This window comes from Mustela lutreola, chromosome 6, assembly GCF_030435805.1.
Source record: "Mustela lutreola isolate mMusLut2 chromosome 6, mMusLut2.pri, whole genome shotgun sequence".
Lineage (NCBI taxonomy): Eukaryota > Metazoa > Chordata > Mammalia > Carnivora > Mustelidae > Mustela > Mustela lutreola.
The window spans coordinates 21,050,054-21,074,865 of record NC_081295.1 but is presented as its reverse complement, the minus strand read 5'-3'; the positions used below and the strand labels follow the sequence as shown (position 1 = coordinate 21,074,865).

Sequence of the window (24,812 nt, the reverse complement as noted above, 5' to 3'; positions counted from 1 at the left end):
CTTTTTATTGCTGAGTAATAGTCCATTGTATGGATATGCTACATTTGTTGATCCATTCACCCTTTGGTGGAAATTTGGATTGTTTGTGGTTTTAGACTGTTATAAATAAAGCTGCAATAAACATCGGCTTAAGGTCTTTGTGTGGACCTAAATTTAAATTTGCTTTAGGTAAATATCCAGAAGTAGAACTGTTGAGTCAAATGTAAAGGTATGTTTAACTTGAGATATAACTGCCAAACTTGTTTTTTAAAAGATCACTATGCTTAAAATGGTCAGGTGCCATCCATGATGATGAAGACGCTTTGAAATTAAAGTACATATATACACATTTCTATAAAACGCTAGGACAGGAAAAACTAAATTGTGGTAATAGAATCCTGTAAGTGGCTGCCTGGTGGTGGGGGATGAAAGCGAGGGACTGATTGTGAAGGGCTACAGAAGAATTTCCTACATTGGCAGAAATGTTCTGTACCCTAACTGAGGTGGTAATTGGTTTCACAGATCTCTACATGTATTTACTGAACTACACACTGTGCATTTTCTTTTTAAACAATTGTGCACTTAGTATACCTTGATGAATTTGTTATCTTAAAAGTACTTTATTATAGAGTATATGAGATTTTACCAAGTAGTTAGTGGGTTTGAGTCCGTCTATGTTGTTTTGGCCAGTTTTATTTGGAGCTAAGCTTCAAGACAGCTGGCCAAGATCAATGGAAGGTCACTTAACAGAATGGAAGTGAATGGCCTACATACGAAGAGACAATTTTAAGATGGATTTCTTTGTCTGTCACTTATGCTTTTAATCTAGTTAAGTAACATTTATCTTTGGGTTGAGAGATCCAAGTACACAGATAGAGCAGTGATTTTCACATGGTAGAAAGTGAGTAGGGATATTAGAATAACTTAGGAGGTCTTTCTCAACTATAATCAGATAAATTTCCCAAGAGATTCTTTTAAAAAAATTTTTATTTTTGGGCACCTGGGTGGCTCAGTTGGTTAAGCAACTGCCTTCAGCTTTGGAGTCCCAGGATCAAGTCCTGCATCAGGCTCCCAGCTCCATGGGGAGTCTGCTTCTCCCTCTGACCTCCTCCCCTCTCAAGCTCTCTCTCTCTCAAATAAAGAAAATCTTAAAAAAAAAAAAAAAAGTAAAAAAAAATTATTTTTAAAATTTGAGTATAGTTGATCCAAGAGATTCTAGACAACTCTTATTAACTGATGGGAGCAGGTCACATCCCATGAGGATGCAGTAAATATGTATGACTGAGAACCATTATTCTATAAAATAACTATTTGAACCACTAATCAATAATATTGTAAGGTGTCAGAAAGTCAATAATATTGTAACTTTGTATGGTGACAGTTGGTAGCTACACTTATCAGGGTGCACATTTTATAATGTATATAATTGCCAGATCACTGTATTGATCACCTGAAGCTAATACTGTATGTCAATTATATTTTAATAAAAAAAATCTAACTGAAAAAATGCAGTGTGTTTATTATACTTTCTAAATGGACAACAACGCATAACTGCTTTAGAAAGAGAAACACCCTTCTAACAGTACTTCTGATGCTTTGGTAACTGATCTCCCGTAGCTAGGACCCCATATAAGAACAGCAGTCTCAAAACTGGAGGGAGGCAATGGTCATTCACCACCATCTATCAGATGTCCTTCATTCTAAGACAACTGAGCTTCAGAGGGGCTAAGTGATTTGTTAATGACCACACAATCAGCTAGGAGTACAGCTAGAAAGGGAATCCAGATCTCCTCATTCTCAGTTAAGAACCTCTTCACTTCACCAAGCATGATCTATTATCCCTAAAGCAGTGTTTCTCAGTCATTTATTATTACTGTCTTCTCAAAGAAACAAGTTAAAAGTAAATATAGTAAGAAAAAATAATTAGTAAGGAATAAAATACTGTTGGGCGGGGTTGAACTTTGTGGGGCCTAAACCCATTGTACTATCTACTACTATTTAAGTTTTGCTTCCAATTTGCATTGTTAGGGTGATACTATTACCACTGAGATAGTGCATGTCCTGGAGTGACTTGCCCTCATACAGTATATTTCAATGAAATGATGAATAAATTTATTTGACTGGAATCATAAAACACCTGTGAATTCTGACTTAATGAGAAAGCACCAGCTGGGAATCCAAAAACACTGAGTACTACTTTATGTCTCCACTGCTGATGAGCTGGGGATTTTAGACATGGGGAATGTGCTTTTATTATCATTATTTATTTATTAAAAAATTAAAAAAAAATCAAGTTTCAGATGTAGTGTTCAATAATTTATCAGTTGCGGACAATGTGCTTTTAGGCAGTACCTGTGAATGTGCCTCTAATGGTTCCTCCTGACATGTGAAAACTGCTGACCTAAACAGCGCCGAAATGGTCTTCCAGCTGACATTCTGTGAATCTATGTTTTCTGGTTTGAATTCTTAAAGAACTTAAAGGCTAAGCAAAATTACGACAATCAGAATCATGCCAACTTCTGATTCTCTGTGTTGGTATCAACCATGGACATGTATGATCCTGAATTAAACTCAACAATTTAAAGGTTTAACTTTGTCCTCTTGCCTAAATATTTTGCAAGGAGCTCTGCTAACAAGGTGCGAAATGATGTTCTAGTAACTCTATTTTGCCGAACTGCTCAGCAGAGATGGTTTTACAAAGCAGTGAAATACTCAAACTTCAGAGTGGCTTTTGATGGGGAGGAGTAGAGACTATGGATAATCAGGGCATGGATAACTTGAAAGTATCCCCACCTGTGAGTAATGAACCAGCTGCTGTATGAGGTAAGGTCTCATTCAGCATTAATATGATTATGCTGACTACATGTGCATTAAAGAATAGAGAAGATTAAATGCTGTTTAAAGATTACCTAGAAGCTGTGTGTAATGATTAGAAGCGTTATCTCCTACTGCTCTGCTAGTGATCAGAGCGCCCGAGGCAAGTGCTCTTCGCATGATCCCACTGTGACACTAAGCCTTCCATATGAAAAGAGTATCAGACTCTATGAAATTTGCACAATACCTATATTCTAGAAGAATTTTAATAAGTCATACAAATAAGATGGTACATAAATACCTGGACCCTAATAAATGCCAAAGCAAGCAACTAGGCTGAAGTTATTAATTCAGGACTCAGAGGGAGTCCTGTCCTTGGTCACTCCACGGATGATGGGCTTCAGGAAGACTGTGAGCCTTCTGGAATCAAATGGAAAACTTTATGTGCCTATAGGCATTTTTTGTAGAAGATCAAAAAGATTTTGGGACCTAGTGAAAAGTTACACTCACAGCTTTGGCAGTATCTTTCAAAATTAAGACATACATTTAAATTCACAGAGCTGCACCTGTATGAGGAATCATTTACGTTTTTAAAAGTGGTTTCTTTATAGACTAGACTCCTGTGTATACAGTATTTTTACAGATCACTATCTACCTGGCTACCTGCAGGGATGCCACGGGAATCTCTACAAGTCTGGCTCAGGACACTTAAATTTTCCGTCTCTTAAGATCGTATCTGGTAAGTCAGGACTTGAGCTAATCCTAACCACAAGATCATAAAGACTGGGAACGACTTAAGTAGAACTCTGTTTTTAGCAAGGAGTACCCTTACGCTAGTTCAAACACTGAAATGAGTTTCTGAAGAGATGTAAAAGGACAACTATAAAGCAGAATTCATTACCTGTCAGTATCTCCATATACAACCCTAGCGCCCCATTTCTTGGTATCATTCACCAGTTTAATAGCTCGTTCCAAGGTCTCTCTTGCTTTGTGAACAATACTATCACCAACCTGTGGGTACAAACACACTGGAAGTTATTTCTTAACGTAGTTTAGTATAAATCAATAGACTAACAATACTTTTCATTACCAAATATTTCTAAAATTGAAATAAGGAGAAAAGAACCAAAAAGAAAACAAAAGTCTTCAGTGTCATCATTCTTTTTATAAGGACTCAAGAAGAAAATAAAGTGAAGAATTTAAAGAAAGGAACCAATCAATACACAGACTCACCTCTGAGTGTATTAGTTTTAAGTACAATGGACTGCACTTTATACAAGGTACATAGATTCATAATTCCTGGAAGAATTAGCCTTATTTAAGGAATTTTTAAAATGACTTTATAACCAATTAGCCAGGGACTTATTCTGTGTATGTGCGTGAATGTGTATATGTATATCTTCCAAAATTTTTCTGTTGTAGTGTTATGATAATTTCTTTCAGTATCATTAAAGTTAACACTGAACTTTAATCTCAGTGATTGGTTATATGTAATTTTTAGAAAATAAAGAACACAAAGAAAAATGTATAATTATATAATGGAAAATATATTACAAGTGTTCAATTTAAATTAAGTAGGCAGATATATGTCTAATAAGGGTACTTTCTTTAAAATTTTTTCAGATTTTTACTTATTTGACAGAGAGAGTATGCATGCACAAGCGCATGCATAAGCCGGGGAGCTGCAGAGGGAGAAGCAGACTCCCTGCTGAGCAAGGAGCCTAACAATGGGCTTGATCCTGGGACTCTGGGATCATGCCCTGAGCTCTGAAGGCAGACACTTAACCAACTGAGCCACCCAGGTGCTCCTTTTTTTCTGTTTTTTAAAGTAATCTCTCCATCCAACATGGTGCTTTAACTCATTACCTTGATATTAAGAGTTGTATGCTTCACCAACTAAACCAGCCTGGTGCCCCTAAAAAGGGTACCTTCATCGGTCATTAGTGAGTTTAAACAAAGATCAGGGCATAAACTATCAAAACAAAAGGATGGTAGGTCTTGACAAATAGGACTATACTTTACAGTTAAGTAAATTAAGGAGACCAGCATGGGGCTGCTTCTTCATTTATTAAACTCACAAAAACTAAGAATTGGGGAAAATTACCCTTTGGCATAAATGGAGCATTCCTTTTAAAATTTTAAAGAATCATGCACTTTTGTGTAAAGAAGCAAACAAAAGTTATAATCATCCTCCTTTTACTGTAAAATTCAAATCACCTGAACTAGGACTGGGTAAGTGTTTAAAAGGCTGTGCTCATAAAACACTGTTTATAGCTGTTTTAAAAAGGAAATATTAAATGAACAAAGGAATAAATTTAAAAAACTGGTAGCAGATACTTAATCTGGTTATAAGAATCATGAATTCTGTTGAGACCTTTAGTGCAACAGAAAACCCTGAGAATGTGAACTATTTCCTGAGACATTTAAAAAATCATGTTATCTAGTTGAAATTCAAGTTTGAATAAAATGTTCAATGTCATCTGTTGTCACTTTCAAAACAAGATACACTTTAAAATATGTGAAGGCAAATAGCCGGAAGGGTGAGCGATCTAGTGTCAGAGTCAAATATGCTTTTGAGACATACACATACTGATCCTAAATGTCTACCTCCCGCTGCCTACTCTGACCCATTTAAGCAACACACCTGCCCCCCAAGACCCTGTAGTGGGAAGGACTCAGTGGCAGGAATGAGAGGCAGGGGTGGTGGAAAGGAGGGAGTGATTATTAAATTAAAAGTGATTCTGCTGGGCATGTGCACCCGAATGTTTATAGCAGCAATGTCTACAATAGCCAAACTATGGAAAGAACCTAGATGTCCATCAACAGATGAATGGATCAAGAAGATGTGGTATATATACACAATGGGATACTATGCAGCCATCAAAAGAAATGAAATCTTGCCATTTGCGACAACATGGATGGAACTAGAGTGTATCATGCTTAGCGAAATAAGTCAAGCAGAGAAAGACAACTATCATATGATCTCCCTGATATGAGGAAGTGGTGATGCAACATTTATTCTTAAGTGGGTAGGAGAAGAATAAATGAAACAAGTTGGGATTGGGAGGGAGACAAACCATAAGTGACTCTTAATCTCACAAAACAAACTGAGGGTTGCTGGGGGAAGGGGGGTTGGGAGAAGGGGGTGGGATTATGGACATTGGGGAGGGTATGTGCTTTGGTGAGTGCTGTGAAGTGTGTAAACCTGGTGATTCACAGAACTGTACCCCTGGGGATAAAAATATATGTTTATTAAAAAAAAAAAAAAGTGATTCTGCTACTTTGTGCCATGGTTCCTAGTTTGAACATTACTCCAATACGGGGCTGAGATTAGATTTTAAAAAAGGAAAATGACTGGCTTTACAGTTTAGGCAATGGTTGGGATTATGGAAAGTCATGAGAAAAATAAAGTAAAAATTCCCTGAAAAGGAGTGCTGGCAAGGATGTGGGAAAAAGGGAATCCTTGTGCACCACAAGTGGGACTACAAATTGATGCAGCCACTATGGAGAACAATACGGAGGTTCCTCAAAAAATTAAAAACAGAAATACGTGATTCAGCAATTTCACTACTGGGTATATAGCTGAAGGAAATGAAAACACTAACTGTAAAAGACACATACACCCCTATGTTCATTACAGCATTATTTACAACAGCCAAGACATGGAAGCAACCTAAGTGTCCACGAACAGATGAATGGATAAAGAAAATGTGGTATATACACAGTTGACTCCTGAACAACACAGGCTTGAACTGTAGGGGTTCCCTTATATGTGGATTTTTTTCAATAAAAACAGTATATAGTACTATAAATGTATTTTCTCTTATGATTTTACTATTTTCCTTTCTCTAACTTAAAGAATACAGCATATAATATATATAACATACAAAACATGTATTAATTGTTTATGTTATCAGTAAGGCTACTACTGGTCAACAGTAGACTATTTGTAGTTAAGTTTGGGGGGGACAAAAGTTATTTATGGATTTTCAACTCTGGGGGAGGGGGTCAGTGCCCCCAACCCCTGCATTCTCCAAGTCTATGGTTTATCTTTACACACTTGACTGTTTTTTGCAGAGTGGAAAATTACTTTAATGAAATACAACTTATCAATTCTTTATTTCATAACTGTGCCTTTGGAATTGCATCTAAAAAGCCATTACCAAATCCAAGGTCATGTAGAATTTTTCCTATGTTTATCTTCTAGAAGTTTTTTTTTTTTTTAAAGATTTTATTTATTTATTTGCCAGACAGAGATCAGAAGTAGGCAGAGAGGCAGGCAGAGAGAGAAGGGGAAGCAGACTCCCTGCTGAGCAGAGAGCCCGATGCAGGGCTCTATCCCAGGACCCTGAGATCATGACTTGAGCTGTAGGCAGAGGCTTAAACCCACTGAGCCACCCAGACACCCCATCTTCTAAAAGTTTTATAGTTTTGTGTTTTATATTTAGTTCTGTGATCCAATTTGAGTTAATTTTGTGAAGCGTGTAAGATTTTTGTCTAGATTGACTTTCTTGATTGTGGATATACAGTCATCCCAGCACCATTTATTGAAAAGACTATCTTCTATTGTCAATACATTATATTACCTTTGCTCCTCTGTTAAAGATCAGATGTCTATATTTATGTGGGTCTATTTTTGTAATCTCTATTCTGTTCCACTACTATTCCTTGGCCAGTACAACACTACCTTCATTAATGTAGTTTAGTAAGTCTTGAAGTCAGGTACTGTCATTCCTCGGAGTTTATTATTCAAAATGGTGTAGTCTATCCTAGGTCTTCTACCTCATCATGTAAACTTTGAAATCAGTTTGTCAATACCCACAAAATAACTTGCTGGGATTTTGACCAGGACTGCATTCAATCTATACATGAACTGACATCTTGACAATACTGAGACTTCTTATCTATCAACAAGGCGTATCTTTCCTTTTTTTTAGCTCTTATATTTCTTTGACCAGTTGTGTCATTTTCCTCATAGAGATCTTATACATACTTTGTTAGATTTATACAAAGTATTTTATTTTGGGGGGGTGCTTAATATAAATGGTGTTACATTTTTAATTTCAAACTTCATTTGTTCATTGCTGGTACACAGGAAATGACTGAGTTTTGTTGTATTAACCCTATATTCGGCAACCCTGCTATAACTGCTTATTAGGCGTAGGAGGATTTTTTTGTTAATTCTTTTGGATTTTCTGCAGAGAGGATTATGCCATATGTAACAAAGACAGTTTTACTTTTATTTTTTCCTTCCCAATCTGTATACTTTTTATGTGCTTTTCTTTGTCTTACTGCATTAACTTCCAATTCTTTTATGATGTTGAAAAGTAGTGGGTTATCCTTGCCTTGTTCCTAATCTTAGTGGGAAAGATTCAAGGTTTTCATAGCTAAGTATTTAGCTGTGGGCTTTTTTGGGGTAGATATTCTTTAGAAAGCTGAGAAAGTTCCCCTCTTCCTAGTTTACTAGGATCTTTATGATGAATGGATATTGGATTTTGTCAAATGATTTCTCTACATCTATTATGATCATGCGGCTCTTATTTACCCTGTATGTGATGTGATAGATCTTATTAGATAATTTTTGAATGTTATACCAGCTTGCATACCTGGATAAATTCCACTTGGTTGTGATGTATAATCATTTTTGTAAATTGTTGGATTTGGGTTGCTAATATCTATTGAAAATTTTTGCATCTATGTTCATGAGAGATATTGGTGTGTAGTTTTCTTGTAATGTCTTTGTCTGGTTTTGGTGTTAGGATCATGCTGGCCTCACAGTATGAATGATAAAGTATTCCTTTTGCTTGTAATATCTGAAAGAGATTGTAGAGAATTGATACAATTTTTTTCCATTCTAGTTTTCTAAGGTGAAAGCTTAGATGATTAGTTTTGGATGTGTCTCTTCTTTTTAAATAATGGATTCAATACTATAAATTTTCCTCTATTTGCTGCTTTTGCAGATTCCCACAAATTGTGATAAGTTGTGTTGTCCTTTAGTTCAAAATATTTTAAAATTTCTTTCAAGGGGCGCCTGGGTGGCTCAGTGGGTTAAGCCGCTGCCTACAGCTCAAGTCATGATCTCAGGGTCCTGGGATAGAGCCCTGCATCGGGCTCTCTGCTCAGCAGGGAGTCTGCTTCCCCTTCTCTCTCTGCCTGCCTCTCTGCCTACTTCTGATCTCTGTCTGGCAAATAAATAAATAAAATCTTTAAAAAAAAAAAAAACTTCTAGAAGATAAACATAGGAAAAATTCTACATGACCTTGGATTTGGTAATGGCTTTTTAGATGCAATTCCAAAGGCACAGTTATGAAATAAAGAATTGATAAGTTGTATTTCATTAAAGTAATTTTCCACTCTGCAAAAAACAGTCAAGTGTGTAAAGATAAACCATAGACTTGGAGAATGCAGGGGTTGGGGGCACTGTCCCACATCGGGCTCTCTGCTCAGCAGGGAGCCTGCTTCCTTCTCTCTCTCTCTCTGCCTGCCTCTCTGCCTACTTGTAATCTCTCTCTGTCAAATAAATAAATAAATAAATAAATCTAAAAAAAAAAAAAAAAATTCTTTCAAGATATTTTTTTCTTTGACCCATGTGTTATTTAATCTTAAGCATGTGGGGATTTTTCCAGCTCTCTATTATCGATTTCTAGTTTAATTGCATTGTGCTTTGAAAGCAGACACTATATGATTTATATCTTTTAAAATTGTTAAGGTGTGTTTTTTGACCCACAATGTGGTGTGTCTTGGTGCATGTTCCATGCGAGCTTAAGAAGAATGCATATTTGAGTGTTGCTGGATGAAGTATTCTATAAATACCCACTATATTCAGTTGATGATGCTGCTGAGTTCAACTACATCCTTACTGATCTTATTTTTTCCTGTATGTTGCCCTTGTTTTTTGTTCCTTATTTTCGTTTTCCTCTCTTTTTCTGCCTTTTGTGATTTTGACTCTTTGAAATGATTCCCTTTTCTCTTTTTTACATACCAATTATTATCTTACTTTTTATAAAAGTGGTTGTTGCCTTGATTTTGAAATATACATTTACTTTTTTTTTTTTTTTAAAGATTCTGTTTATTTATTTGACAGAGAGATCACAAGTAGGCAGAGAAGCAGGCAGAGAGAGAGGAGGAAGCAGGCTCCCTGCTGAGCAGAGAGCCCGATATGGGGCTCCATCCCAGGCCGCTGGGATCATGACCTGAGCTGAAGGCAGAGGCCTTATCCCACTGAGCCTCCCAGACGCCCTACATTTACTTTCAATATACCACTTTCAAATACTACTATACCACATCACAGTAGTGCAGTGCTTTATAATGATGAAATAATCCAATTCCTCCAAACCCTTTTGTCATTTGTCATTCGTTTTACTTATACATAAGCATACATACAAACATACATAATCAAATACATTGTTGCTATTATTTTGAACAAATTATAATCTGTTAGATTAAGAGTAAGAAAAATAAAAGTGTTTATTTTACCTGCCTTTATTCCTTCTCTGAGGTTGTTTTGTTTTTTTATGTAGATCTGAGTTTCTGACCTCTATCATTTTTCTTCCCTCTAAAGAGTTTCTTGTAACATTTCTTACAAGGCAGGTCAATTGCCAACAAATTCCCTCAATTTTTGTTTGTCTGAGAAAGTTTTCATTTTTCCTTTGCTTTTGGACAATAATTTTTCAGGGTACAGATTTTAATGTTGGAGTATTTTTCTCTCAATATTAAGTATTTCATTCCATTTTCTTCTTGCTTACATGATTTAAGAGGAGAAGGTGGATGTAAATCTTACCTTTGCTTCCATATAGGCAAGGTATTTTTCCCCCTCTGTCTTCTTTTAGGATTTTAATTTTACTACTGATTTTTTATAGTATGAAGAGGGTATCTCTAGGTTTAGTTTTTTGAGCATTTATTCTGTTTGGTGTTCTTTGAACTTCCTGGATCTGTGGTTTGGGGTCTGACATTGGTTTTGGGAAATTTTCAGTCATTACTGTTTCAAACATTTTTTTCTGTTCCTTTCTTTCTTCTCCTTCTGGACTCCCTATTACATGAATGTTACACCTTTTGTAGTTGCTCCAGTTTTAGGATATTCTTTTTTTTTTTTCATCTTTTTTTCTCTTTACTTTTTAGTTTTGTCAGTTTTTTTTTTTTTTTTAAGATTTTATTTATTTATTTGACAGACAGAGATCACAAGTAGGCAGAGAGGCAGGCAAAGAGAGGAGGAAGCAGGCTCCCCGCCAAGCAGTGAGCCTGATGCAGGGCTTGATCCCAGGACGCTGGGATCATGACCAAACCTAAGGCAGAGGCTTTAACACACTGAGTCACCAGGAGCCCCTAGTTTTGTCAGTTTGGATGGAGATTTCTTCCAATCCAGATTCTTTCTCTCTACATCTAGTTTACTAACAAGGCATTCTTCATTTCTATTAATGTGTTTTTGATATCTAGTATTTCTTTTTGGTTCTTTCTTAGTGTCTTCATGTCTCTGCTTACATTGCTCATTTGTCCTTTCACGCGTGTACTTGATCCATTAGAGCTCTTAGCATCCTAACAGTTGTTTTAAATTTGCAGTATGATAATTCCAACACCCCTGCCACATCTAAGTTTGGTTCCGATGTTTGCTCTGTCTCTTCAAACTGTGTTTTTTGGCTTTTGGTATGTCTTTATTTATTTACTTACTTTTTTGATAGATGGATACATCAGGTAAAAAGGACTGCCATAAATAGATCGTTAATAATATGGTGGTCATCTGTGGGGGAGGAAGTATTCTATAGTTCTATGAGTAGGTCTTACTCTTTCAGTGAAACTGTTCCTCTAAACTATAGACTTCACATGTGCTTCTGTTTTTTTCCCCATCTTTGGTGGGACAGGATGGAGAGTGGGTTGGTATATTTCCTTTTCTCCACATGGAAGGCCAGTGCACTTGGAACTGGGTATTTCCCTTCTCTCAGGTCAGTTAGGCTCCAGTTAAATAGTATCCCTGAAGGTGGACCTTCTCAAGAACAGAACACTCTGATGTCTTTCAAAATGGTTTCCCCTTCCTTTGCCAGAAGCACAGGGGAATTTTTCTTCTGTGAGAGAAAACCTCTGAGAACCTGGTTGAGCTCGCAGAGGTAAAAGTCACAAAACTGTAGGGGTCCCGATGACTGGGTCCCCTGGGGTCTTAATCTGTCAGATTTACCCACTTTCCCCTCCTCAGCACTGGTTCCTGCAGAGGTGTGTGTGTCTGGGTTTCTGCTCTTGTAAGTTGTGATTCTTTGTATTTACCTACTGGACTCTTCAGTTTTGGGGGTACTGGTTTGCCTGTGACCTCACTTCTCTGACACATCTAAGAAGAGTTGATTTTTTAGTATGTTTAGCTTTTTACTTATTGTGGAGAGAAACGGATAATTTTGAGCTTCTGACACGCTGGACCTTTGTTTGGCATAAAAAGATCACCAATAAAATAAATCTACTCTGCTCTTAATCACTAGTATGTTACTGCATTACTCTTGTCACACTAGATTGTATTTATGTTAAATTAACACCTTTAGTATATAGCAAAAAATTAGTCTTATTCTGTGAAAAGTATCTTTCAATTGCAACTACCTCTGCAAAACAAAGGTTTTGCTTCATATCTACTGGTACATTAGTAAACACAGAATGTTGGTTATTCTGACATTTGGAGAGGCCAACCTAGCATCAGATCTGTCAATACATTAAAAGGACTTATTTAGTATGAAGGTTGTTGTAAATGCTGCTATAAACGTGGCACTAAATCTCATGCTAATAGTTTGCTACAGTGTGCTCATCTAGATATGGAGAAACTGTGTATGATGAAGAGTTCTCATAGAGGAAAACCCTAAAACCCATAAGATTTTGTATGTATACAAGCTCCAGTTTGAACAAAACCAATCTTAAATCACGGAAATGAAACTCTTTAGTCAAAACAAAACAAAATACTTCAATGATCAGATATTCACTTAATGCTGCTTTAGTCTCTTGAAAAAACTACAGATCTGTTATCACTTACCTCAATGCATGGCATTCTTCCAGAAAAATTTGCAGCTGTATAGCCAAATGTGACATTTGCTATAAGCTTAAGTCCTAGCTGACGTGCATCCAGCATTCGGGAAAGGGCTCTGTCCTGCTTGTAAGCCTTCATTGATTGCTTCACCATGAGTCTAGTCTTTAAAATTTCTTCGAGCATTCTTGGTAGCACACCTTTTCTTACTGAAGGCTATCATAAAGAAAAAAAGAATATTTAAAATCCCTTAAAAGTTATAGATTTAAATAATTAAGAAGGAAGCACAAAGTTTAACAATGGCTATCTGTCATGAATTGAAACATACTAACAACTGAGCAGCCACAGGGCCAGTGGCCATCAATACAAAATCATCACATTTTCTTTCTTTTGAAGAGGACTTTTCTCCTAAATGGTTCCTATAATGTTCATAAATCTAATGTAGCACTACCATGTGAGTTCAGAGACCTCCAGGAAGGAGGAGGTCAACTAGCGCATAAGAGACCATACAACAAGTTCAGAGGGAAATTTTGTTCAAAACTTTGATCCAAACCCCCACTCTTTCAGAAAGACACATGGGATTTGTATCACTCATAACAAACCTCAGTTTTTAAAGATCTCATCCTAATGACCCCACACAGTAATCTGCATGGAACTCCATTTATCTACCTTGGAAGAATGATGAGCTGGGTTGACTCTGCTGACATTCAAACCTGCAGTTCCAGGGACTCTAGGTATTTCAAATGTGATGCTTAGACCACTAAGCCATCCCCTCCGGCCTATATTTATTAGCAATCTGGAAGAGGGGATGAATAGTGAGGTGATAAAATTTGTTGATGCCAAAAAAAATAAAAAAATCATTTGTATTAATCAAGACTAGGGAGAATTTATGAGAACTCCAGTAGGAATGAAAAACCACAAAACAGTATTAACTTTGAAGATGATTCACAGACACGTGCAAGGTAATGCATGTTGGACTGAACAATTAAAATCTTAGGTATAAGGATAATCACACTTCTGAATATTAAAAAAATCTTAGTTTTATTAAGCTTTACATTTTGGGTCAAAATGTAGATGCAAATTTTAAAAATACTGTTAAAGGGAGATAATATAACAAGCCACTACATATGTGACAATGAAAACATATTCTAACCTCTAATTCATTCTGTGTACCTTATGAAGCAGTCATAATGTTTATGTTAAAATGTAATATATGTCATTATGTTAAAAGAGGTAATATTTTCCAAAAAGGAACAGGTCATGAAGTCTCTGGTGAGAATTTCCCTATCTAAATATCTAATTTTAGGGTACTCTTTGAACACAGCATCCTCTTACTGGTAGAAAATGATGCTACTTTTCTAAGTACATCAGAATGAATCTGAGGGCTTGTGGGGTCCATGCTACCATCAACTGCCCTACTGTACCACGATTACAGTCAGACTCACTGGTAAAGAAATAGGAAAAAAGGAGAAAGGAATGAAGTTGGCATAAGAGAGGCAATATAATCTTCTCCTAGATCTCTCTCCTATTTGTCTTTAATTTATTCATTTATGAGGCTCTCTTTGGTCTCTTTTAAGGGGAGAGAAGGGAGAGAAAAAAGAGACCCTATTTTTAGTTTGGATATCTTAAAAATGCAATCAATAAATACATTAGAGTATCATTTCTAAGATAGCCTTAATTTAAAATAATGTAGAAGAACAATTAGTAGAGTTTACACATTAAAGCGATCTGAATCTTTATAAGTTAACATTGTAGTGACTGTCAAACAGCTATTTAAATCTCAGATTCTAAAGAGGTCAGAAAGTATATATACACATTTATTTCTTTCAGTATTTCATTAAAAATTAAAATCTAACAGCTAAAAGACTTTAAATCTAAATTCATGCAAAACAAGGTAACTGGTTTTTAAAAAGTAATTTCTTAGCAGATTCATGTATCTTTACTTTTTAACACAATATACTCAAGCAAACTTGTTTTTTTTTTTTCTTTGTTTTACATGCCAACAGGATATAATCTAAATCATCAGCTCTCCAAATATTAAGCCACAGTCGATACCTTTCACTTACAAGAGAGTATTACCTTGACAAAAGCTATTCCATTGGGGGACACTGTGATATCATGCCTAATTTGGTAAAGTAAATCTGGAGGTACTCTTAGAGAGGTACAGCCAAATTTGAACTCATCATACCTATTAAGAAAGAAAACATTAAGCAAATACTTTCTCAAATCATAGAACAGTGATACTAGACAATTTTAGGAATCTAAGAACTCCAGTAGAAATTCATTTTCAAGTGAATTCTAAACATGAATTAATTTACTTCGTAATTGGTATATTACCAAATAGCAGTTCTTTAAATATTCACAATTTATTAAAAGAAACCTTCTTAAATGGCATTATCCTAAAACTTATGGGCAATATCTATACTGAATACCAGCTTTCAACTCAACATGTGACCGCTTTACACTAAGTTCCTTAAAGAAAAATTTAAGCCTTAAATAAAAATATTTTAAATAACTTTTCCAAATTTCTGTTCTTAATAAAAAGACAGGATTACTAATATTATTTCCATGAATATTTTCTATGAAGGAATGAGTATGCTCTAGGCTAACACTGTAACTTGGTTTTAAATACATAAAAATCATTATAAAGGAAAACTCTGTATTTCTTATGAGAATAATATATACTCGTTTGAACATTAAAAATGTTATTCTCATTTAGTTTATAAAATTTGGTTGACATGAGTAAATAAAACCCAACACTTAACAATTTAACTTAAAAATATCACTGACTATTTTTAAGAGGTTAAGAGGAGATGACAGCTGGAGATAGGAGATCATAATCCTCAAACAATTCCACTGAAATGGATGTACATGGAGAATGAAACAAATAAGTTGCAAGACTGATCTATTCACGAGTCATCCATTCATGATGCTGAATTAGTCATACAAATTATCCAGTCAATTAGTAAGGTAACTACAAAGAATGAATTAGCTGTGCTATAGCCCATTCATCTTGCTCTTGCTCAAAAGGACAGTATCAAGTACAAAGAGACACTCAAAGTCTAATTTTAGTAAGAAGTACAAAGCACAACAACATAATTACAAATATGAAAAAAAAAAAAAAAAACCAACAACAAAAAACCAAAAACCCTTACTTTCCCAAGTTCTCCACATGGCCAAGGCAGGTGGAAAAACAGTAGTTGTATGCAATCACAATCGAAGGATATAGTGACTGGAAATCCAAAACGAGAACAGAGTTGCTGTAGAAGCGAGATTCAGGCTCCATAATCAAGGGAACACACTGTGGAGCTCTCATTTGGGATCTCTGCTGTACACTAGGTGTCAGAGGAATATAGTTCATTGGTTTAGCAATACGCAACATCATTGATTCCACACGGTACTGCAGGAAAAGAGGGGAAGTAGGAAGAAAAGAAGAAACAGTTTAAATAGAAATATATTGGTCTCTGAATATATGATAATCATTTAGGGGATGTTCTCCTCTTCTGAATAAAGCTGCATTCTTATAGGTTTTTAAAGTATGCTCCATACCCAGCATGGAGCCCAACATGAGGCTTCAACTTAGGACCTGAGATCAAGACTTGAACTGAGGTCAAGAGTTGGATGCTTCATGGACTGAGCCAGCCAGGTGCACCAAGGATACGTTTTTATAATACAGTTGTAGACTATGGGTTATTTAGTCAGTTTTCAGGTGCCTATAAAAGACATTCATAAATCCTTTTCCTATATTTCTATAACTTTTATAAAAGCTGTAAAATACATCAAATAACTTATACAACAAGTCAAATTTTGGAAAGACAGGAGACAAAATTAGATTTCTTTTTATATTTAAAAACATCTATGTATAATAAACATAGTGTGGCAAAGACTGTATAGTTTAACAGTTGCATTGAAAAGTTGGCCAATGATCTCTGAGAACTTTATTTGAGAAAATTAGAGAATGAAAGTCAGGAGACTTGAGATGGATAAATGTTATTCCAATTTTCCAAGAAGGAAACACAAGGATTTCAGAATTGAAAGGTAGTAAACTTCATACCAGTCCCTAACAAAATTAAATCAAACAATTACTGATTGTTTATAATAACCACTATTAAGTAGATGGCTTGGAGTATTAGAAAAGGAAAGCACTCACAAGAGCCAGAATGGGTTCACAGAAATGTTCTCATGTTGTTTTCAAGTATCTTTGCCCCTTATTATAAAGCTAGCTCAAATCATTTAAAAAATTTGTGGAGGGTACAAATAGCTTATAAGCAATATAATTAAATAAACATACTTTGCTTTTTAATAAACATGCCAAAGTAATTAGAACTCTATTTTTGCTATATTTAGTGAATTGGTAGAATGGAGAAATGTTACAGACCTACACTAATTAAAATAATTAAAAATAAAAGACTCTATGAGGTAAGGAACCTGAGTGAATGGATGTAGTATCCCTGATGCCTAGTGTTTATTTAACACACTAAAGGTACTCAAATAAATATTTATTGAATGAATGCATGAAATCTTTTTGGGTGATGCATTTGACAAAATCTCTCATATAATTAATTAAAAACTTATGAATTAAATTACTTCTAAGATCCTATTTTTAACTTCTTAAAAAAGTGATACAGTTACTTATATTGATTCCCAAATCCTCTTCCTTTTTACATTCAACTTTTATTTGGGAATTACAACATGATGAAATTAGGAATGTAAAACAAAAGACAGGCAGACTTTCTTTGCTGCTTCTTCCCTAGTTTTAAGGGGTTTTGAAGGCTTCCCTAATCACATTGACAATACTCAGGATCAAAATATCATCCCAGGGACACAGTCATTTAGTTTTTTAACAGCATGAAAAACTTAGCAGTGGTCAGAAAGTTGACATGGAGAGAAAATAAAAAATGGAGCTGTTAAGTGAAATTAGAGCTTTTCCAGAAAATAAAATGATAAGATTTGATTAATCAGCTATATATTAGTACCACATAGAAAGTTCAAAATATCACATTACCGCAAATATCACAAAAGTATGTCACTCACATAGAACTCTCAAGTGTGTAAGAAAATTGATTCCCTACCTGTGAACCCCTTGTCAGTACATGTAAAAACTGAATGCCAAAAAGTCTAGCCATTTCACTGGTTTTCCCAATCAGGTCCAGCTGTTCTAACATCTGGAGATTTCCACGGACACGGCTAATATAGTGATCAACCATTTTCCATCTGTTAAAAAAAGAGAATCCATGCTATGAACATTAGGGAAAAATGTGGATGCTTGAAACTAGTACTTTTAATTTTGCCAAAACCTACACATTAAAAACGAGGATTTAACTAGGGAGTCATGATGTGAGCCATTAGCAAAATATGTAAAGGAGTTAAACATTAGAAAATTTCATATATTTCAAAGGCATAAAACCTAGTGAAAATACACCAACTTTAAAGTAGTACTTGTAAGGATAATTATTCTCAGTATTTTGCTTGTTGTTACTCTATTTTTATTATAAGAAATTAACACTTTCTTAGGTGCTACTGCTGTCTCTATAGGTTTTTAAATAATACAATTATAATGCACTGTCTCTATAGGTTTTTAAAGAATGTGGAGGCTTTGGGTTATCACTACCAATACCAGCCTAAAAGCATGCCTACTAACTGTTCATGGGAAGAAACACAGTAATTTATTGATGATTTAGGAAAATAATGAGATTATACCTGGGGTAAATATATGTCAAATCAGTATTTTCTGTGAACACACAAATATTCTGTTCTTTGTGATTTAAATCTTTACATAAATTGATCTCTTTACCCTGCCTTTGTTGTTAATAATCAAACAACAACAAAAAACCTTCCACCAAAGCCAGGAACAAAAGTTTTTTTTTTTTTTTTTTTAAGATTTTATTTATTTATTTGACAGATGGAGATCACAAGTAGGCAGAGAAGCAGGCAGAGAGGAGAAAGCAGGCTCCCTAGGAACAAAAGTTTTGACTGAGTATTAAAATGTAAAAATGAGGGGCGCCTGGGTGGCTCAGTGGGTTAAGCCGCTGCCTTCGGCTCAGGTCATGATCTCAGGGTCCTGGGATCGAGTCCCGCATCGGGCTCTCTGCTCAGCAGGGAGCCTGCTTCCTCCTCTCTCTCTCTGCCTGCCTTTCTGCCTACTTGTGATTTCTCTCTGTCAAATAAATAAATAAAATCTTTAAAAAAAAAAAAATAAAAAATAAAAAATAAAATGTAAAAATGATCTAAAGGTATATTAAAAAGAATAAACTTCATTCATTTAATGAAAGTAACGTTCAAATATTTTGCAACCTTTAATTACATGGCTTTTAGAACAATACAGTCATATAACTGTTCAATAAAAAAAGTCTTAAAAGTCATGATACATGACTAATACAGAAAATACTGGAAAATGAACATGAAGGAAAAAAATCACCCTATAATAAAAAAGACTGATAATAACAAGTATTAGAGAGGGTATGGAGAAACTATAACCCTTATATACTGCTGGTGGGAATGTAAAATAGTGCAGTTGCACTGGCAAACAGTTTGGCAGTTCCTCAAACTGTTAAACATAGAGTTACTATAGAATTCACTGATTCCCCTCCTCAGTATATATCCAAGAATGAAAACATACATCTACACAAAAATCCAATACAAATGTTCTTAACAGCACTACTCGAAATAGCCAGAAAGTGGAAATAACCCAAGTGTCCATCAACTGATGAATGAATAAACAAAATGTGATATATATCCATATGATGGACTATTATTTGGCAATAAAAGGAAATGAAGTACTGACACATGCTACAATATGAATTAATCTGAACAACACACTAAGTCAGCTATAAAAGGCAACATATTGCGTGAATCTTTTTATAGGAAATATCCAGAACAGGCAAATCTGCAGAGAAAGAAAGTAGATTAATAAGGATGGGGGCAGAGAAGGGAGGACAGTAGGGTGATGACTAGGAGATGCAGGGTTCCTTCTTGGGGTAATGCAAATACTAAGATTTACTGTGGTAATGGTTGCACAACTGAATACATGAAAATCACTAAACTGTACACTTTAAATGGATGACTTATACGGTATGTGAATTCTGAGTAAAACTGTTAAAAAGAATTAAACAAAAACCTGTCTTAAAAATTTTATATTCAATTTTTAAATAGACAAAAAGAAATGTTCTATAAGTTGCATTTCTAACAATATATTGTGACTATTTCTACATGCTTATATATTTTTATATCTATTGAATATACTATTACAATTATAACATAATTCAATGGCTCTGTTATTGAGTATCTTTCATTACTATAAAAAATGCTGTGATGAACATCTTCATAGCTACGTCTATGAACTGATACTGAAATATTTCCAAATAAAATATATATAAAAAAAAGATAAATTCCTAGATTTGGTCAAAAGGTCTGTTATGGTTTAGTTTTTAATATGTAGTGCATACTGCTTTCCAAAAGGCTTTAATAAATTACATTCAAGCTAATGATGATAAAGTGCTTGTTTTCTTTGCATCTTTGCCAACATTGGGGATTATAATATTTAAGTGATTACTAGTTTGACAGGTAAAAAATTCTATCACATTTTAATGTATTTTTTAGACTGTCAAGGTAATAATACTGTATAATATGTATATTTGGTACAGTATATATATTAATATGTAATAATCATGTAAGTGCTTCATTATGGTCAGTTTCTGGATATTTATTTTCCTTTGTATGGAGTATCTTTGCCTGGTTCCTCATTTTCCTCAACTTTCCATGCTGGTGTCCCACATTAGACAAAGCAGGCACTTCTCCCAGTCATGGACTAGCCTCATATAGGAGGTCTCCACCACTCATTCCAGCCAGAGATTCTGGGGGCCTCTACCAACTCATTCACTTTCCAGGTAGAAGCGGGCAGTTGTGGTTTCTGTTTACCTACTCTCTGTTGAGCAGAAGGTGGAGTTATGGTGTCTGATAGTCCAAACCACTGTCTTTTTTCTGTTGAACCTGTCAGAGCTCCAAGACTGGAAAGACAGACGGCAGTTCTCTGTATAGCTGTACAGGAGTTAGGGTACTGGATGCACGGATCTCTTTCTCTCTCCAGGGGTAAGCTGAGAGGTGGTATTTGTCATCCACTCACTTTGTGCTAAGCAGTGGAGAAGGATCTATGGCATCTATCAGCCCATACCACCATCTCCATTTGGCTCTGCAGCTAGACTGGTGAACTTGTCAGAGCCCCTTTGGAAAAGTTGGGGTGCCGATATGCGAACCAATCCTTCTTCTGTGGGAGCAGAGAGCTGGGGGCCATTTTGTGATCATATGGCTCTGAGCCAGAGGCAGGGACTCTGGTAAGAGGGTGTCTTAAATCTCCCTCCAGCTTTGGTGATTCTGGTTCAGCATTCATCCAGGGCACAGGAGTCTTTCAATTAGTTTCTGGATTTCTCACAAAGGGAGTTTGTCTGTGAATTGTTGCTGAATCAGTGTGTTTATAGGGGAAAGAGGATCTATGGCTTCCCACTCCACCATCTTGCTGACATCACTCCTTATCTTTCCTGACATTTTGAAAGTATTTAAAAAGTGGACTTTTTAAATTAAAAGAGCAATCTTTTAAAATAAGATCACCTTCACAGGGCACCTGGGTGGATCATTGGTTAAATGACCTATTCTTTGTTCCAGCTCAGGTTGCGATCTCAGGGCCATGAGATCAAGCCCTGTGTTGGGCTCCGTGCTTAGCACAGAGTCTGCTTGGAACACTCTCTCTCACTGCCCTTCTACTCCTCCTTCCTGCTTGCTCTCTCTCTAAAATAAATAAATACATCTTTAAAAAAAGAAAATAAGATCACCTTCAATCCTACTTTCTAGTCCTATTTGGGTCGCCACAATGGTATAAAAAGAGAATGGAATTACATTGTGGTCTTTATTTTTTTTTATTAACATATATAATGTATTATTTGTTTCAGGGGTACAGGTCTGTGATTCATCAGTCTTACACAATTCACAGCACTCCCCATAGTAAATACTCTCCCCAATGTTTCTCACCCTCCTCCCCTCCAGCAACCCTCAGTTTGTTTCCTGAGATTAAGAGTCTCTTTATGGTTTGTCTCCCTCTCTGGTTTCATCTTGCTTCATTTTTCCCTCCCTTCCCCTATGATCCTCTGTCTTATTTCTCCAATTCTTCACATTAGTGAGGTCATATGATAATTGTCTTTCTCTGTTTGACTTATTTCACTTAACATAGTACCCTCTAGTTCCATCCACGTCATTGCAAATGGCAAGATTTCATTTTTTTTTCAATGGCTGCATAATATTCCATTGTGTGTATATATATATATATATATATATGTGTGTGTATATATATATACTACAACTTCTTTTTTTTTTTTTAAAGATTTTATTTATTTGACAGAGAGAGATCACAAGTAGGCAGAGAGGCAGGCAGAGAGAGAGAGGAGGAAGCAGGCTCCCCGCTGAGCAGAGAGCCCGATGTGGGACTCAATCCCAGGACCCTGAGATCATGACCTGAGCCAAAGGCAGTGGCTTAACCCACCGAACCACCCAGGCGCCCTATACTACAACTTCTTTATCCATTTATCTGATGATGGATATCTAGGCTCTTTCCATAGTTTGGCTATTGTGGACATTGCTGCTATAAACATTTGGCTGCATGTGACATTGTGATCTTTAAAAAAATAATGTGACAAAGTAGAATTTTGTTAGGTAATTTTGTTGTTAAAGAATTATGCCATTCTCTTGGGGCGCTTAGGTCATGATCTCAGGGTCCTGAGATCAAGCCCCGCATCGGGCTCTATGCTCAGCGGGGAGCCTGCTTCCTCCTCTTTCTGTCTGCCTCTCTGCCTACTTGTGATCTCTGTCTGTCAAATAAATAAATAAATAATCTTAATTAAAAAAAAAAAAAAAAAAGAATTATGCCGCCATTCTCCTAATACTTTGGGAAACTCAAGTATAATAAGCAAATACAAGTTTTTATTTTTACCTATTTGTTAAATATTTTATTTATTTGAGAGCGAGAGAGTGAAAGAGGGAGCGGTCACAAGCAGCGGGGGGGTGGGGGGAGGGTAAGTTGAGGGAGAAGCGGACTCCCCTGTGAGCAGAGAGCCTGATGTGGGACTCCATCCCAGGACCCTCAGATCATGACCTAAGCCAAAGGCAGACGCTTAACTGATTGAGCCACCCAGGCACCCAAACACAAGTTTTTATTTGGGGAAGAGGGAGGGAAATATAAAGTATAAGCTACTCATGATAGGCCTGGGTAGGTGATGAATGGATGAACTTAGAGCATCTTGAGGGCACAGGGTATTTTCTGGGATAGGGCATGTAAGAAGAAAGTGACAAAAAGAATTAAGAAGTCTAAGTAAAAACTCAGTTACTCTGAACTTTTTTCTTTGGATTGGTTCTACATCCAGGAAATGAAGAAAAAAATTCTGAATATTATCTTCTTGAGCAACATAACCTTCTGTTACTGACATATAGCTCCTACCTCAGAAACTGGCATAGTATTCCAAACTATTGCTTGGAAAGCAGATAAAATAAGAATGCTACTATGAGTTCCCTAGATCATGAATATTAGAGATTAGGAAGGTTTTATAAGCTGGCTGAGGAATCTAAACATGGTATGGAAAAATACATTCTAACAACATAACTCTGAGAACTTAACTCATTTATATAAATCAAGGGCTTTCAGGAGCCCAAATGTGAATTTACAAAAACAAAATGATAATAATCAGGGCTCCCTCATACTTTACAAACAGATTTAATACAAGAAATTCTTGACTCTTGCAAATTCCTTTAATTTCCGAGGCAATTTATAAAAAATGTGCCTATTTACTTAAAACACTATAGAAAGAAAGTGCAAATTATTATTTTTTTAGCAAATGCAAATAATTCACTTAAATTTAAAAATAAAATTGTGTGATCTTCCAAAGTGTCTCCAAAGAAAAATCTCTCCACGTAAAACAAGCCATCTAACATAAATGGTCTAATAACTAGTTCAAGTCCTTTATGTAGTATGTTAGGTCCAGCTCTCTATTTCACCTCGCAAAAGCAATTACTTATCCTAGATAATGCCTAATTAGAGGTAGCAAAATATGCATTTAATGCATTTTAGGGCTCATAAATAAACCACCAAATGTAGCTTTCAATGTTAAGCTTAATACTATTATTAAAAGTTTGAGTTTGGGATGCCTGCGTGGTTCAGCGGGTTGAGCATCTGATTCTTGGTTTCGGCTCAGGTCATGATCTCCGGTCATGAGATCAAGCCTGCATCGGGCTCCACGCTCAATGGGGAGTCAGCTTGAGATTCTCTCTCACCCTCTGTTCATTACCCCGCTCGTGCACGCACACACTCTCTCTCTCTAATAAATTAATCTTTTCTTTTTTTAAAGATTTTATTTATTTTTATATTTGACAGAGAGAGAGACAGAGATCACAAGCAGGCAGAGAGGCAGTCAGAGGCAGAGAGAGAAGCAGGCTCCCCACTGAGCAAGGAGCCCGATGTGGGGCCTGATCCCAGGACCCTGAGATCACGACCTGAGCTGAAGGCAGTGGCTCAACCCACTGAGCCACCCAGGTGCCCCTCTAATAAAGAAATCTTTAAAAAATAAATAAAAGCTTCATTTTATTTATTGATAACTTCTAAACTTCTATTTCTGTAAGTCTTTGATCATAAGCTTAGTGCTTTCTGTGACTTCACACTTCACTTCCTTTAGATTCTTCAGAAGAGATCAGAGATGACATACTCAGAAAGCAGTTTGCCCAAATATTTCAAATTGTTTTTGAGGCTATATTTCCATCCTCACCATCATGTGGCCTTACAATTCAAAGAGCAGAACTTCATTCATTTCAAACTCTGGACATATTAATTTCAGGACTTTTTTTTTTATATATAGCTATTTTCTAAGCTTATTACTCCTGTTTTACCTTCAACTTAAAGAAAAGTGGGGGTGGGGATTTTCACTTCTGACAATGATGGAATAAATGGCACTGGACTAGCTTTCCTGCTTTGATAAACTGGGCAAAGAACGACAGGCAA

The 24,812-nt window shown here is 35.9% G+C and overlaps 1 protein-coding gene across 3 annotated transcripts in view; it reads right to left on the bottom strand.

Annotated features, from left to right (window-relative positions):
- The window catches only part of REV3L (REV3 like, DNA directed polymerase zeta catalytic subunit), a 187,099-nt gene that overhangs the window by 19,214 nt on the left and 143,073 nt on the right, over positions 1-24,812 (bottom strand). For all 3 annotated transcript variants that reach the window (XM_059176830.1, XM_059176831.1, XM_059176832.1), the window contains exons 22-26: positions 17,854-17,995; positions 15,937-16,181; positions 14,861-14,969; positions 12,791-12,997; positions 3,695-3,804 (exon numbers count right to left, since the gene is read on the bottom strand). In XM_059176830.1, the coding sequence (XP_059032813.1) occupies positions 3,695-3,804; positions 12,791-12,997; positions 14,861-14,969; positions 15,937-16,181; positions 17,854-17,995 (813 nt within the window). The remainder of the gene's footprint in view (positions 1-3,694; positions 3,805-12,790; positions 12,998-14,860; positions 14,970-15,936; positions 16,182-17,853; positions 17,996-24,812) is intronic.